This window comes from Molossus molossus, unplaced genomic scaffold, assembly GCF_014108415.1.
Source record: "Molossus molossus isolate mMolMol1 unplaced genomic scaffold, mMolMol1.p scaffold_m16_p_5, whole genome shotgun sequence".
NCBI classification, from domain to species: Eukaryota; Metazoa; Chordata; class Mammalia; order Chiroptera; family Molossidae; genus Molossus; species Molossus molossus.
The window spans coordinates 36,936,774-36,951,220 of NW_023425388.1; the positions used below are offsets into that span (position 1 = coordinate 36,936,774).

The 14,447-nt window shown below is 39.7% G+C and overlaps 1 protein-coding gene across 1 annotated transcript in view; it reads left to right on the plus strand.

Moving 5' to 3' along the window:
• The first annotated feature begins 627 nt into the window (after positions 1 to 627).
• PRKCI (protein kinase C iota) overlaps positions 628 to 14,447 on the plus strand; it is a 76,981-nt gene continuing 63,161 nt past the window's right edge. The window contains exon 1 of the mRNA XM_036242857.1: positions 628 to 955. Within this exon, the coding sequence (XP_036098750.1) occupies positions 855 to 955 (101 nt within the window). The 5' untranslated portion in view covers positions 628 to 854. The remainder of the gene's footprint in view (positions 956 to 14,447) is intronic.

Here is a 14,447-nt window from a genome sequence, read left to right on the forward strand (position 1 = left end):
CTAAAAAAAAAAAAAAAAAAAAAATGGCACTGTATAATTGAGATGATTAATGCAATTGGAAGAGAGAATTCATCACAGAAAAAAAAAGTCTAGATCGTGCCGAAGCCCAGTCATTTCCAGTGACTAGAGACGCCCAAGCTGGATTTCCACTCCGACGGCTCCTGGGCGCAAGCCCGAGACGGGCTGTCGGCGAGAAGGCAGGGCGCTCTACACGCAGGGAACCTCAAGTCCCAGCATCCCCCGGGGACTCCAAATCCCAGAAACCCGCTCAGGAAATCTCCCCGAATCCCAGATCGGCTGACCACAGACGCGACCAAGTTAGGACGCTGGGGTGAGATGCGCAGCATCTGCCCCCTACCTTTTTCCCTGTAAGGAGAGGGCTTTTCACAGAACCATGGTTACCAGAACCTTGCCATTCTCTCCGACACGGCTTCCTCGAAAGGCCCTCTCCCGGTGTATTTGATGTGATGGTTAGCGTCTCCCGTTCTCTCTCCCCCTTTCCCTGCCCTCCGCAGGAATGGTTCAGCCGGGCATTGAGGCTCCTTGAGTTGGCTCCGTGGTTGCGCCCGCCCTCCCCGGGAATGTGGGCCTTTGGAGCCAGCGAGGTGGGAGGGACCGAGGCCGGGAGGCGTGCTGGGTCCGGGCGACTGTAGAGGCGGTGGCGGCCGCGGGCGGTGGGAGGAGCCGCGTGGTTCCGGCTGCCGGGGCGAGGCGACCCTTGGGTCCGCGCCGCGGGCTGGGAGAACAGGTAGGGCAGCGGACTCCGGGGGAAGCTCAGGCAGCCTAGTCCCCCACCGCGCCCGGCGCGCCCCCAGCACCCTCGGCCTCTGGCATTGAGGCGGGGGAGTAAGGAGATGCCGACCCAGAGGGACAGCACTACCATGTCGCACCCGATCGCAGGCGGCGGCTTTGGGGACCACTCTCACCAGGTCCGGGTGAAAGCCTACTACCGCGGGTGAGTGCCCTGGGATAGGGGTGGAAGGGAGGGAGTAGGCCAGCTCGACTTGGCCTGGAGGAGGGGAGGCTGAAGCGCTAGAGATGTGGCGGGTCGGTCTGGGAGAGCGACTCTGGGCACTCGGGATGGGTCACCAACTGGTCCGCGGAGGAGCATGGGGCGCTGGATTGGGGCACCCCCCAGATGTGGTGCAGGGCGTCTGGGAGTCCCGCGGCTGAGGGTCCGGAGTAGAGTCCGAGGGAGGAGCCTTGGAATAGAGTAGGTACACCTGGTGGGTTCCATGGACTCGCCTAAGAAGAAATTGACAAGGGACGTATTTTTGTTGTTGTTGTTCAGACAGAGTGGGAAGGAGAGAGAGGGAGAGAGAGAGAAACATCGATGTGAAAGGGACACATCGCGTGGTTGCCACCTGCACGACCCAACCGGGGCCCGGACAAACTGCAACCGAGGTACGTGCCCTTAGCAGGAACTGAACCCGAGCAAGGGACCTATTATCTGGGGCTGAGAGTTGATTCAGTGATGGCTCAGCGAACTAACTTTGCTATGGGCTTAAAAGACAGGACCGCTTCAGTTTGCTGGCCCTTTTGATTTCCAGCAGGCCTAAAGCCTCTGATTCTCTAAGTCAGGTTTGTTTCATTGCCTAGAAGCGTTCATGAAGTGTATCTGGACTATGGTCAGACTGCCAGTAACTTAGACATGGGAGTCATTATTTAAGAGTAGAGTTGATGCGTTTTCAGGATGTGCATTAGGTACTTATGTGTCTCCAAGATTAGATTGTGTATGTGTAAAGTTTTATAAACAATTTTTTGTCAGTGTTGCCTCATGGACCTTCCGATAGGATGAGATAATGCAAGGTGAGAAAAGGACGAGTCCAGGCACAGCTCGAAAACTGTGATCTTTACTCATATTATTACCTAAGTTATAACTCCTGTGGTTACCTGAAATAATTCAGTCCTGAGATAGTTGTATTAAATCATACTTCATAATCAGTGACCTGAAGTGTCCCTTTTTCCTTGTATTCAGTTGTGGTTTGAAATTGCTTTGAGATGATTATATTTAGGAGGATTAGAAAGGTGAAACGTTAGTGTGAGAATAAAGGTTTGAAACTAAGGGTTAACAGAAAATCCAATTGTTTTGGCGTGCCTTACTGCTTGTCCAAGCAGAAATAAATTGCTTAAAAAAACTCAAGCACTTGGAGGTTGAAACTGCGATGCATACTTGTACATTCCTGAAAGGATCAGTGCAGATAGCAAACTTTCAACATGCCTCTCTCTCTCTTTGATTTCAAAGAAAATATAAGCCCCTAAATGTTACTGATTTGATGTAAGGACATACTCGTTTAGTTTGTTTGCTGCCATGAAGCCTCTGACCTGTGTATATTAGCTTGACTGTATTCAGAAGTAGTTTACGGGCATTATTTTTGGACAGTATCAGCATTTTTGCTTAAATTTTAAAGCAATACCAAAAGTTCTGTGTAGATTCTTTTAAAAGTTTGTAGTTGTCAAAATTGACTTGAGGATGGTCAGCTATGAAATTTGCATTGTGAGGAAAAAGTTTTGCTTCTTTTATCTTACCTTTAATTTAATAGATGAGATACTTTTCACTTCAGAATGTGTTCCTTTTTTTTTTTTTTAAATCCTCACCCAAGGATATTTTTCCTGTTTAGCTTCATATAGAGTGGGAAGGAGGCAGGGGGAGGGGGAGAGAGAGAGAAACATCAATGTGAGAGGGACACACAGACTGGTTGCCTCCTGCATGACCCTGACCAGGGCCAGGGACAAACTGCAACCGAGGTACGAATGCTACCCACAACTCTGGTCTGTGGGCCGATGCTCTAACCACTGAGCAAACTGACCAGGGCCAGAATGTGTTCCATTTTATAAAGTAAACATCCATGAGTTATTAGGTACAGAGAATGAAATACAGTACCAATTTTTTTTAAAGGTATCTGATTATTGACAGTTTAAAAGCTAGATTAAAAAATGAATATACAACACATGGTAGGAAAGTGAAAATTGTATAGATATACAATAAAAAGTGTTCCCCATCCCACATTCCCATCCTCTAGAGATAACTACTGTTGACAGTTTATTTCTGGTTCTTCTGGAGATTGCCTTTATTATTTTAAAAGTTATAGTTGTGTCTTACAATTTATCAACTGGAGATAACATCTTTTGCTACTCTGAAAGATGAGAAATTGGATGCACACTGCCTTTTGCTTTTTCTCCTCTTGGTGCCTCTCAATTTTTTTTATTGTTAATCTATTATTTTTAGTTCTCTGGTTTACCTTTATGACTGTATTTATTTTATTTTGTTTTTTTAACCCTCACCCGAGGATATTTTTACATTTATCTTTAGACAGAGTGGTAGGGAGAGAGAGAGAGAGAAAGAGAAACATCGAAATGAGAGAGACACATCGACTGGTTGCTACCCACATTACCCCAACCAGGGCCGGGGATGAACTGCAACTGAGGTACATGCCCTTGGCCGGAATCAAACCCAGGACTCTTTGGTCCGCAGGCCCACACTTTAACCGCTGAGCCAAACTGGCCAGGGCATACCTTTATGACTTTAAATAATATAAATTCTTGACTTATAAATTTAGACAGTTTCCAATAATTCCAACTATGTAAGATGAAACTGGTGCTTCTTTATTTATTCCCACTTTTGTTAGTTTGACAAATACAAGTAGGCCTAATTAGTAAATTAAAATCATTGTAAGCTTCTCCTTTGGAAAGAAATCAAAGTCTCCTATACTTTAGGAATGTATGATCATATTTTCTTGGCTTATTGCTCCAATTATTTTAAGAAGGAAGAGAGAATAAGGAAATATAATCCTTTTAATGCTTGACTAAAATTTCTCCAAAGCATTCATGTTAATGTTTTCTTCATTTTATTTTAAAATCTATGAATTTTTGCTAAGGAATGAAAGAACCCTTTGCTCTTCAGTGCTTTTAAGACAACAAAAGCTGTTTAATAGTGCCTTCATTTCAAGCCTTGTTTAAAGACAACATCAGCACTTTAAATTGTACCAATTTCTGTCCTCTGAAATTAGATCTGTTAAGATTATATGTTTATTAACAATAGTCTAAACTGATGGTTATGATATTACAGTCAGCAGCTCATTACTACAGATGAAACTAAAATGAGTCATCCGTGAGGATAGTTAATAAACAGGTTGGCTAACTAGAACACCTACTTGATTTTAAAATAGAAAATCCTTTCTTTTTATCAAGAAATGTAAGGACGATCTGCACTGGAAAAAAATTACTTTCTTTCAGACTTTCTGAATGACTCTTATCCAATAGCCTTCCCCTTATTTTCTTCTAACAATATTTCCAGGGAATGTTGAATCTCGGAACAGAAGCATTTTATTAATGCTTTAATGCAGTGAATAAATGGTCCTCTTCTTTCAAAGATGTGTATAGTGTTATTATTCTGCTAAATTTGTTCTTAGTGCAAATGTGTTGTCTCCCTAGATATAACAGACATTTGATTAGATTTTTTTCTCTAGTTTTTAAGCAGGAGAGTAATAGCACTGAGAATCTGATTTTATTGGAGCTCACCTAAGAGTGCTTATATCACAGCCTGCACAACTCTTTCCTTGCCACGCTAGCTTGTCAGTGAATGACCTTTCTTCAATCATTACCTAGTGGTATTAGTTTGGAAGAAGAGAAACAGGTTTTGTTGGTTAGCGATAGATTGCCATTGGATGTGATTATCTTTATATAAAGTTACTTGATATTATGGGATCAAATTTAACAAGGAAATGTCTGGACTAATTTCTTTACATTATAAGTATATGAGAAATTTTGCAAAAAGCTTGTAAAAAAATGCTTTTTAACCACTGCTGTTGTGCAGTTATAACAACCCAGAAGATTCTTTGTGTGCACAGCTACAGATAAAAAGATAGTTAATTCCTTGCACATTTGGAATGTATAGCTGGTTCAGTGAAGAAATAGGCAGGATTTTTTTTTTTTTCACTGTTAACAAGTCTTGGCAAGAGTTGTTTTTAAAAGTATTGCAAAATAATTTTAGTGATATACTTTCATAATGGTTCTAAGGCAATAAAAATAGTGTATTGATTTGAGAGGTGGGGGAACGTTAGGTACTGGAGATTCTGGCATGGCACCTAACTAGGGAACTTGTCCATAGCTTTACTGGAGAGAAGGAAAGGGCATGGTGGCCTGATGCCAAAAACCAAAACCAAAACCACCCTCTCAGAAATTTGAATTAGATGATATGGAGATAAATTGCTTGTTAGCAGTGAGTTAGCAGAAGAGTTGAGGGAGAGGCCGGTGAGGCCAGGACCAACCATGTGCGAGTGGAAGGTCTGATGAAACAGGAGACAGAAGCAGTTCTCTGCAGAAAATTCCCCCTAGAGGTCCACGAAAGCTTCTAATACAACTCCCAGACCTCTTTCTAAAGTCACTTGAATGTTTGCTTTTTTATGATTGAAATGAACCTAGTTAAAACATGAATTTAAAAAATCCCAGTCTTGCTTATGAGTTCATATATTACTTGTGTTTAAATTCAGTTTAAGCCCTGGCCGGTTTGGCTCAGTGGCGGTCCGAGGGTTCAATTTCAGTCATGGCACATAATCAGGTTGTAGGTTCAATCCCCAGTCAGAGAATGTACGGGAAACAACCAGTCAAGGTTTCTTTCTCTTTCTCTCTCAGTCTCTCTCTCTAGAATCAATGAGAAGCCTATCCTCAGGTGAGGATTAATATATAAATATATATATATGTGTGTGTGTATATATATATACACACACACATACATATATAAAATACTACAGTTGAATACATATATATATTATATTATAGTTGAATATATATATTATATTAATATATATAGTTGAACATTTTCTATAAGCCAAGCACATGGTGCTAGGGTGGACACAGAGGATGTAGAGGTGGATAATACAAGGCTCTGCCCTTGAGGAACTAAGAAACTTATAGGAAACAAGACAAAGAAGAGTTAATAAAGGTGTGTGTGTGTGTGTGTGTGTAAAAGGTACTTGGAGACATAGATATTGGGGAGGAGTTTGGGGTGAGGGAAGCCTTCCTACAGGATGAAATGTTTGAGAATTTTAAAGGATTTTAAATAGGTTTGCCCTGTGGATGGTGACGTTGGGTAGGGCATCATCCCAGGCATTGCACAATTGCATTATATGTTTGGGGAATTAAGATCAGTTTAGTTGTTTAAACCCCATATGCGTTCCTTATTAGGATATACAGTGTGAAGTGGGCACTGATGAGAAGTGAGGCTGCTAATAAGAGGGTTCACAGACACTAGTGAAGACTCTTTTATTTTAATTTTTTTGTTGTTAATCCTCACCCTAGGATATTTTTCCATTGATTTTTAGATAGAGTGGAAGGGAGGGAGGGAGAGAGAGAGTGAGGGAAACATCTATGTGATAGATGACACATCAATTGGTTGCCTCCTACATGATCCTGACCAGGGCCAGGGATCAAACCTGCAACCCAGGTACATGTCCTTGACTGGGAATGAACCTAAGAGACCCATTGGTCCTCGGGAACCAACACTCTAATCGCTGAGGAAAACCAGCCAGGGCTTGTGAAGTCTTGAATGTCTTATACTGCAGGCTTGAAACTTTTTGTCATTGGTGAAGCTTTTAAGTACACAGGATGCATGATTAGATTTTCATTTTTAGAAAGATCACTATTGGAACCTGTATGGGAATGAACTGGCCATGGATGAGACTAATTTGGAGGCTTTGAAGTAGTCCAGGTAATAGACTGAGGGGATGGGAAAGAAGATATGGATTCAGTGGTGATTTTAGAAGTTAGAATCAATATGAATTAGGGACAGATTGCCTGTGGGGAAGGGGGGGTGGCTGACAACTCATAGGTTTCTTATTTGAGAGAGCCTAGGGAATATAGAAGAAAGAGATTAATGGGAGAAGGTAATGCATTACCTGGAACAAGTAACCGAATTTTGAGTTCAAGGTGCTTTGGGGGATCCAGGTGGAAATGTTTAGAATTACCAAACAATCATTGTGGCTAACTCTATGTAGGAATGTGGCTGAGAATGATGATAGAAACAAAAGTGCTACCAGTAGCCTACTATAGATCACAAAGGCAAGGCACTAAAGCTAAAATTTTAAAATACAGAAATACACAAAGTGGAAAGTTCCCCACTTTCTAGGGTAGCCACTGTTAACAGTTTGAGATATTCTGTATCATATCAATATGTCTATAAGAATCGATATGTGTATACATGTACACACACATCCTTTTATTTTTTCAATAAATGGGTACATATTTTTCACATTTCTGCAATTGATTTTTTTCATTTATGGTCATCTTTGCATATCAGGGTAAACAGATAGATAAATAAGTACATACATGCATACATATAGCTAGATCTATCTTTTTGTTGTTGTTGTTTTTAATCCTCACCCGAGGATATATTTTCATTGATTTTAGAGGGAGAGGGAGAGGGAGAGAGAGAAACATTGATTGGTTGCCTCTGTTCCAGGGACCCGAAACCTGGGTATGTGTCCTGACCAGGAATCGAACCTGTGACCTTTCCGTGTACAGGACATTGTCCAACCAACTGAGCCACACCAGCTGGTGCAGATAGATCTATCTTTCTCTTTATAATTGGTACATAGTACTTCATAATATCGTTGTGCCATAATTTATTTAATATTTTTCTGATTGATGAACACATAAAGTTGTTTTGAGTAAATCACTATTTCAAATCTTGCTGAAGGAACATTCTCATATTTAATACATATTTTTACCAACATGGTCAAAGATATGCCTGTTTTAAAACTTGATATTATCCTCCAAAAACTTATGAATTTATATTCCAACAACTTTATGGATGAAGCATTTCCTTATGCGCCCGTTGCATGTTATTAGTCTTTAAAATTTTTGCAATAAGATTGGCAAAACATACTTTTTTTTAAACAAGTATCTTTTCATATGTTATTGCTCATTCGTAGTTCCTCTGTGTGTTGCCTATTCATGTCTTTTGCCAATTTTTTCTCTTGGATTCTTTTTAAAAAAATTTATTTGTTTGCCCTGGCCGGTTTGGCTCAGCGGTTAGAGCGTCGGCCTGCGGTCCTGAGAGGCCCGGGTTCGGTTCCCGCTAAGGGCACGTACCTCGGTTGCAGTTTGTCCCCGGCCCTGGTCGGTTGTGCGGGTGGCAGCCACTCGATGTGTCCCTTTCACATCGATGTTTCCCTCTATCTCTCTTCCTCTCTCTCCCTCCCACTCTACCTGAACAAAAAATGGAAAAATGTCCTCAGGTGAGGATTAAAAAAAAAAAAAAAAAAAAAAAAAAAATTTATTTGTTTGACATTTTGTCTGTTTAAAAAAATGCCAGCATTTCTCTAAACTGTTGGTTGTCTGGGGTTTTTCTTTTTTAATCCTCACTCGAGGATATTTTTCTATTTATCTTCAGATAGAGTGGGAGGGAGAGAGGGAAGGAGTGGGAGGGGGAGAGAGAGAAACATTGATGTGAGAGGACACATCGACTGGTTGCCTCCGGCATGACCCCAACCAGGGCCAGGGATGAACCGCAACCAAGGTATGCGCCCTTGGCCGGAATTGAACTTGAGACTCATTGGGCCCATGCTCTACTGCTGAGCCAAACCAGCCTGGGCTGGGGTTTTTCATTTTATTTAATCAAATCTGTTCCTTTCTTTATGGCTTCTGTGTTTGCTCACAAGTATATGTGTTTCTCATCTAAAACTATTCTATTTTTTCTTCTATTATGCAGTTTAAGTGATTGTCTTTTCAATAAATCTGGTATTTGGGGGTTTAGTTATTTGTGATATACTGATACAACTTAATTTTTTTCAAAATGTATTCTACTAATACTAATATTGAATAGGTTATTCTTTCACCCTGGTTTGAAATGACAATGTTGTTATATACTAAATTTATCAGAGGTGCATAAGTACTTTCTATTCTTTTTCATTGATTCTTGGAGAGAAATCTTTTTTTCCATATAACATCATTGGTATGATTATTGTATTACTGTTACTATAGTTAATTTTGATATATGTTATGGTAAGGCCCATTTCATTAATTTTCTATTTCCAGATTTTCTTGGCTATTCTTGTATATTTTCTCTTTCAGATGAACTTTTGAAGGCTTTTATAGGTTCCAAAAAACATTCTTATTGGCATTTTGATTTGGAATTGCATTGAATTTATAGCTTAATTTGAGAACTGCTAGTTTTATAATTTTCAGCTTTGCCTTACAAGTATATGGTATACTACCTATTTCTTAATTTCTTTCATATTTTTTCAGTAAGGTTCCTGTCCCATAGGTCTTGCATATTTCCTGTTAAGTTATTCTTAGATATTTTATAATTCTGTGCTTTTATAAATTTCTGTTGCTTTTATTTTATTTATTTTTATTTTTTAATCTTCACCCGAGGATATTTTTCCATTTATCTTCAGATAGATTGGGAGGGAGGGGAAGAGAAAGAGAGAGAGAGAAACATCAATGTGAGAGAGAGACATTGACTTGTTGCCTCCTGCATGACCCCGACTGGGGCCAGGAGCGAATTGCAACCGGGATATGTGCTGTTGACCGGAATCGAATCCTCGACTCCTTGGTCCACGGACCAATGCTCTAACTGCTGAGCCAAACCGGCCAGGGTCTTTATGACTTTTTATAATTAACAATTAATTTGAGGGATGGTATTTTGAGATTGTATGAATATTCTATTCCTCCAAAACCTTTCATCCAGTGGTTTTACCATCCATGGAGAATCCTGCCTAAATCTATTATGTTGGTGATTTCAAATAAAACTTTTGTTTCTGATTATACATTTAATTTAGGAGAAAAGCTTATGCTGAGATATAGCAAAAGGGCTGAATGTGGTTCTTTTTATTTCTAAAAGCAATTGGTCCTAAGGAAAAACTTTAGATTCTATATTTTAGAATATAAGACATAATGAATGTGTAAAGTAGCTGTCTTCTGAAGCTCAATAGCAAAATTCAAAATTTATTTTTTCCTTTTTTAAAAAATTCAGCTAAAACTATATCTGAATTTGTCATTTTGGGAATCTTTGTGGTGAAGCAGACTATATTCTTTGAAGACCAGTGGTAGGAGGTAACGTGCTAACACTGAAGGTAAAACAAGAAAGAAAAAAAAAAGTCTTTCATGCATAATTTGTTTCATACCTTAAAAGGTAATATCTTTATTTTGCAGCTCATTTTTAGCTTTGGTACTGTGATAAGGATCTGGTGATTATGGAGTGTATGAACCTGGTGCTTTCCCAATTACTTAGAGAAGTGTTTATATAAAACTCCCTTAAATATTTTAGTTCCTGGAACTTAAGGAGTGGCAGTTGATAAAGCATGACTCCTTCATTGAGTCTATTTCGGAAGTATGTACTCATGTTTTCTAAGGATTGCACAGATGTTTTAGAAATATTTGTATGTTCTGATAAATATTTTTTAGCTTTTGAAAAATAAGATTTCTGAAAAATCTCTATTGTTTATAGACATGCTTACATATGTGTTAATTTTTACTCCATGTGGACCTTAGTAAGGAAGTCATAGTTTGAGGATGTCTGGTCATACTAATTATTTTCCCCTTGCATTTAAAAATGATAATGTCCCACTTGTTTTTGCTAAAAATATGTTACGGAGCCTTTCCTTCTCTTCTGATTTAATTCCACAATATATTTCTCCCAACCCTTACTGTACTCTCAGACTAGTAACCTTGAGAGTATTTTGAAAGAAAAATTGCCTTAAGGTAAGCAGATTCTCTGTAATGTCATTAGAAGAAGGAACTGTTTTCTGATTTTATTATTTAATGGAATTTTACAATATTTAAAACATTGATTTATAGAAGTTAGTCAAAATTTGTTTTATATTTTATTTATATTTATTTTATTAGAAAGTAAATTTTGTAATCATCCCTTTACATGGTAGAAAAATTAATAATCTATACCATTCAGAAGGGTCTAAGTACAAAGTACATCTTTTCATCGCTAGCCTCTTCCAGATCCCCAGTTCTACCACCCACAGTTAACTACTTTTATTTTTAAAATTTATTTATAATCCTCACCCAAGGATATTTTCCCATTTATCTTTAGATAGAGAGGGAGGGAGGGAGGGAGGGAGGGAGGGGGAGAGAGAGAGAAAGAAAGAGAAAGAGAGAGAGAGAAAGAGAAACATTCATGTGAGAGAGACAGATCTATTGGTTGCCTCCCGCATGACCCCAACCAGGGCTGGGGACTGAACTGCAACTGAGGTTCGTGCCCTTTGCTGGAATGGGGCCTGCATCTCTTTGGTCCCCAGCCCGAAGTTCTAACCACTGAGCCGAACTGGCCAGGGCGAGAGTTAACTACTTTATTTATTTATTTGTTTGTTTGTTTTTTCTTTATTGATTTTTAGAGAGAAAGGAAGGGAGAGGGAGAGAGAGAACAATGATTGGCCGCCTCTTGCATGACCCCACTGGTGATTGGGCCCACAACCTGGGCATGTGCCCTGACCGGGAATCGAACTGGTGACCTCTTGGTGCATGGGTTGGCGCTCAACCACTGAGCCACACCAGCTGGGCAAGAGTTAATGACCTTTAAAATTTTGTTTTGTTTTAGTAGATTGACGCTCAACCACCGAGCCACACCAGCCGGGCAAGTGTTAACTACTTTTAAAATTTCGTTTTATTTTAGTAGATCTGTTAATTAATATGAAAGATGAGGAATTTAACACTTCTTCACTGCCTCTTCTCCTGACTGCTTTTAGTTCTTGTGGTTATATATATAATTTAAGTAATATACCTTCTCCTGCTTTTCTTTTTCTTTTTAAGAAAAAAAAAAGCTTATTAAATTTACCCAGCATCTTAACCATTTTGAAGGGTACACTTCAGTAGTATTAATTATATTCATGTGCAACCCATCTCAAGAATTTTGCATTTTACAAAATTGAAACTCTATACTTAGTGAACAAGCCCCCATTTCCCCTCCCCACAACACCTGGCAACTACTATTCTACTTTCTGTTTCTATGAATTTGACTACTGTAGATACCACATGTAAGTGGAATCATACAGTATTTGTCTTTTTGTGACTGGCCTTTTTCACTTAGCATAATGTTTTAGCATGTGTCAGAATTTCCTTACTTTTTTTTTTATCCTCACCGGAGGACATTTTTCCATGTTTTGTTCAGATTGAGTGGGGGTGGGGGTGGGGGGAGAAACATCGACGTGAAAGGGACATATCCAGTGGCTGCCTCCCACACGACCCAACCAGGGCTGGGGGCAAACTGCAACCGAGTTATGTGCCCGGGAACTGAACCCAGGTCTGTCTGGAGTGTAGGCCAACGCTCTAACCACTGAGCAAACTGTCCAGAGCAGAATTTTTTCTTTCTTTTTTTTTTTTTTTCCTTTATTTATTTTAGTTCAGATAGAGTGGGAGGGAGAGAGAGGAAGAGAGAGAGAGAGAGAAATATCGACGTGAAAGTTACACATCGAGTGGCTGCCACCCACATGACCCAACCTAGGCCAGGGACAAACTGCAACCCAGGTACGTGCCCTTAGTGGGAACCGAATCTGGGTCTCCCTGGACCGCAGGCTGATGCTCTAACCGCTGAGCCGAACCGGCAAGGGCGAATTTTCTTTCTTTTTATTTATTTATTTATTTTTTATCCTCACCCGAGGCTATTTTTTCATTTTTTGTACAGATAGAGTGGGAGGGAGAGAGAGAGAGAAACATCGATGTGAAGGGACACATCGAGTGGTTGCCACCCGCACGACCAACCAGGGCCGGGGACAAACTGCAACCGAGGTACGTGCCCTTAGCGGGAACCGAACCCGGGTCTCTCCGGACCGCAGGCCGACGCTCTAACCGCTGAGCCAAACCAGCCAGGGCGAATTTTCTTTCTTTTTAAAGCTGAATAATCCTCTATATTTATATTTCACATTTTGTTTATCCATTCTTCTGTCGATGGATACTTGCATTGCTTCCATGTTCAGGCTATTGTGAATAATCGTGCCATGAACAGGGGTGTACAGATATCTGATGGAGTCTCTGCTTTCAGTTCTTTTGGCTACATACCCAGAAGTGGACTTGCTGAATCATATGGAAATTCCTTTTTTTTTTTTTTTTTTATCCTCACCCGAGGATATTTTTCCATTTTTTGTACAGATAGAGTGGGAGGGAGAGAGAGGAAGGGAGAGAGAGAGAGAAACATCGACGTGAAGGGACAAATCGAGTGGCTGCCACCCACACAACCAACCAGGGCCGGGGACGAACTGCAACCGAAGTACGTGCCCTTAGTGGGAACCGAACCCGGGTCTCTCCCGACCGCAGGCCGACACTCTAACCGCTGAGCCAAACTGGCCAGGGCGGAAATTCCATTTTTACATTTCCACCAACAATGCACAAGGTTCCTATTTCTCCACAACCTTGTCAACACATATTGTTCTGTTTATGTTTTTGTTTTATAGTAGCCATCCTAATTGGTGTGCAGTGATACTTCATTAGGGTTTTGATTTGCATTTTCCTAATGATTAGTGATGTTGAACATATTTTTATAAGTTTATTGGCTATTTTTATATCCTCTTTGGAGAAATGTATGTTCAGGTTCTTTGCTCATTTTTTCATTGGGGTTTTTCTTTTTCTTGTTCCTTGCTTTTATTTTTAAATTGCTAGTTTTAGCTAGAGTATTGACTCTCCACTAAAAAAGGAACATTTTTGAATTTATACTTCCTTTCACTTTTTTATACCATGATTTTTCTTAGTAATTTTTACATTGTAAAGGTTTATAACATTCTACTCTTTAACTCATTTTTTTCTTTAAAGAAATTTTAAAATTTTGTAATGAATGCTTATGTAAGTGTTATGCACTTGAAGATTCCGAGTGATGTACTAGATGCTTAGAGAAGGCAATGTAATCTTGTGTCAGTAAAACTTCTCTCTTTAAAGGTTCCTCTTAACTCTTGTAGTTTGGGGCTAGTATGGTTTCTGGGTCAATTTTATCCCATCTGTTTTCAATCTCTTAGGACTTTCTTATACTTTCTGGTCTGCTGCTTGTGCCTTTTTTTGTTTGCAAAGGTTTTGATAATTTGTCATTTCAGTAGGCCCTTAGGATGAAAAGATACAGATGTGTGTTCGCTCTACTATATTAAACCAGAAGCATCTGAGTTTTGTTTTTAGAAGGTTGGGTTATTTTTATCTCTCTAATGAGATTTCACTTCTATTTAAAGTATTCTATGAGTACATAACATTTTTAAAGTTTATTAGACACATATAGAGTATGCTATATGCTAGGCTATAGCTAAAATAATACTATTGTAAGTATCAATCCACTTAATCTATTAAATCCTTATAATCCCATATAAGATATTATTCCTGTTTTATAGATGAGGAAGTTGAGCCACAGAGAAGCTAAGTAACTCACTAGGTTACACAGCTGGTAAGTGATAGAGCCTGCATGCAGACTCAAGCACCCTGACCTTAGCTCTCACGATCGTAACCATTTTATTTTGACTGCC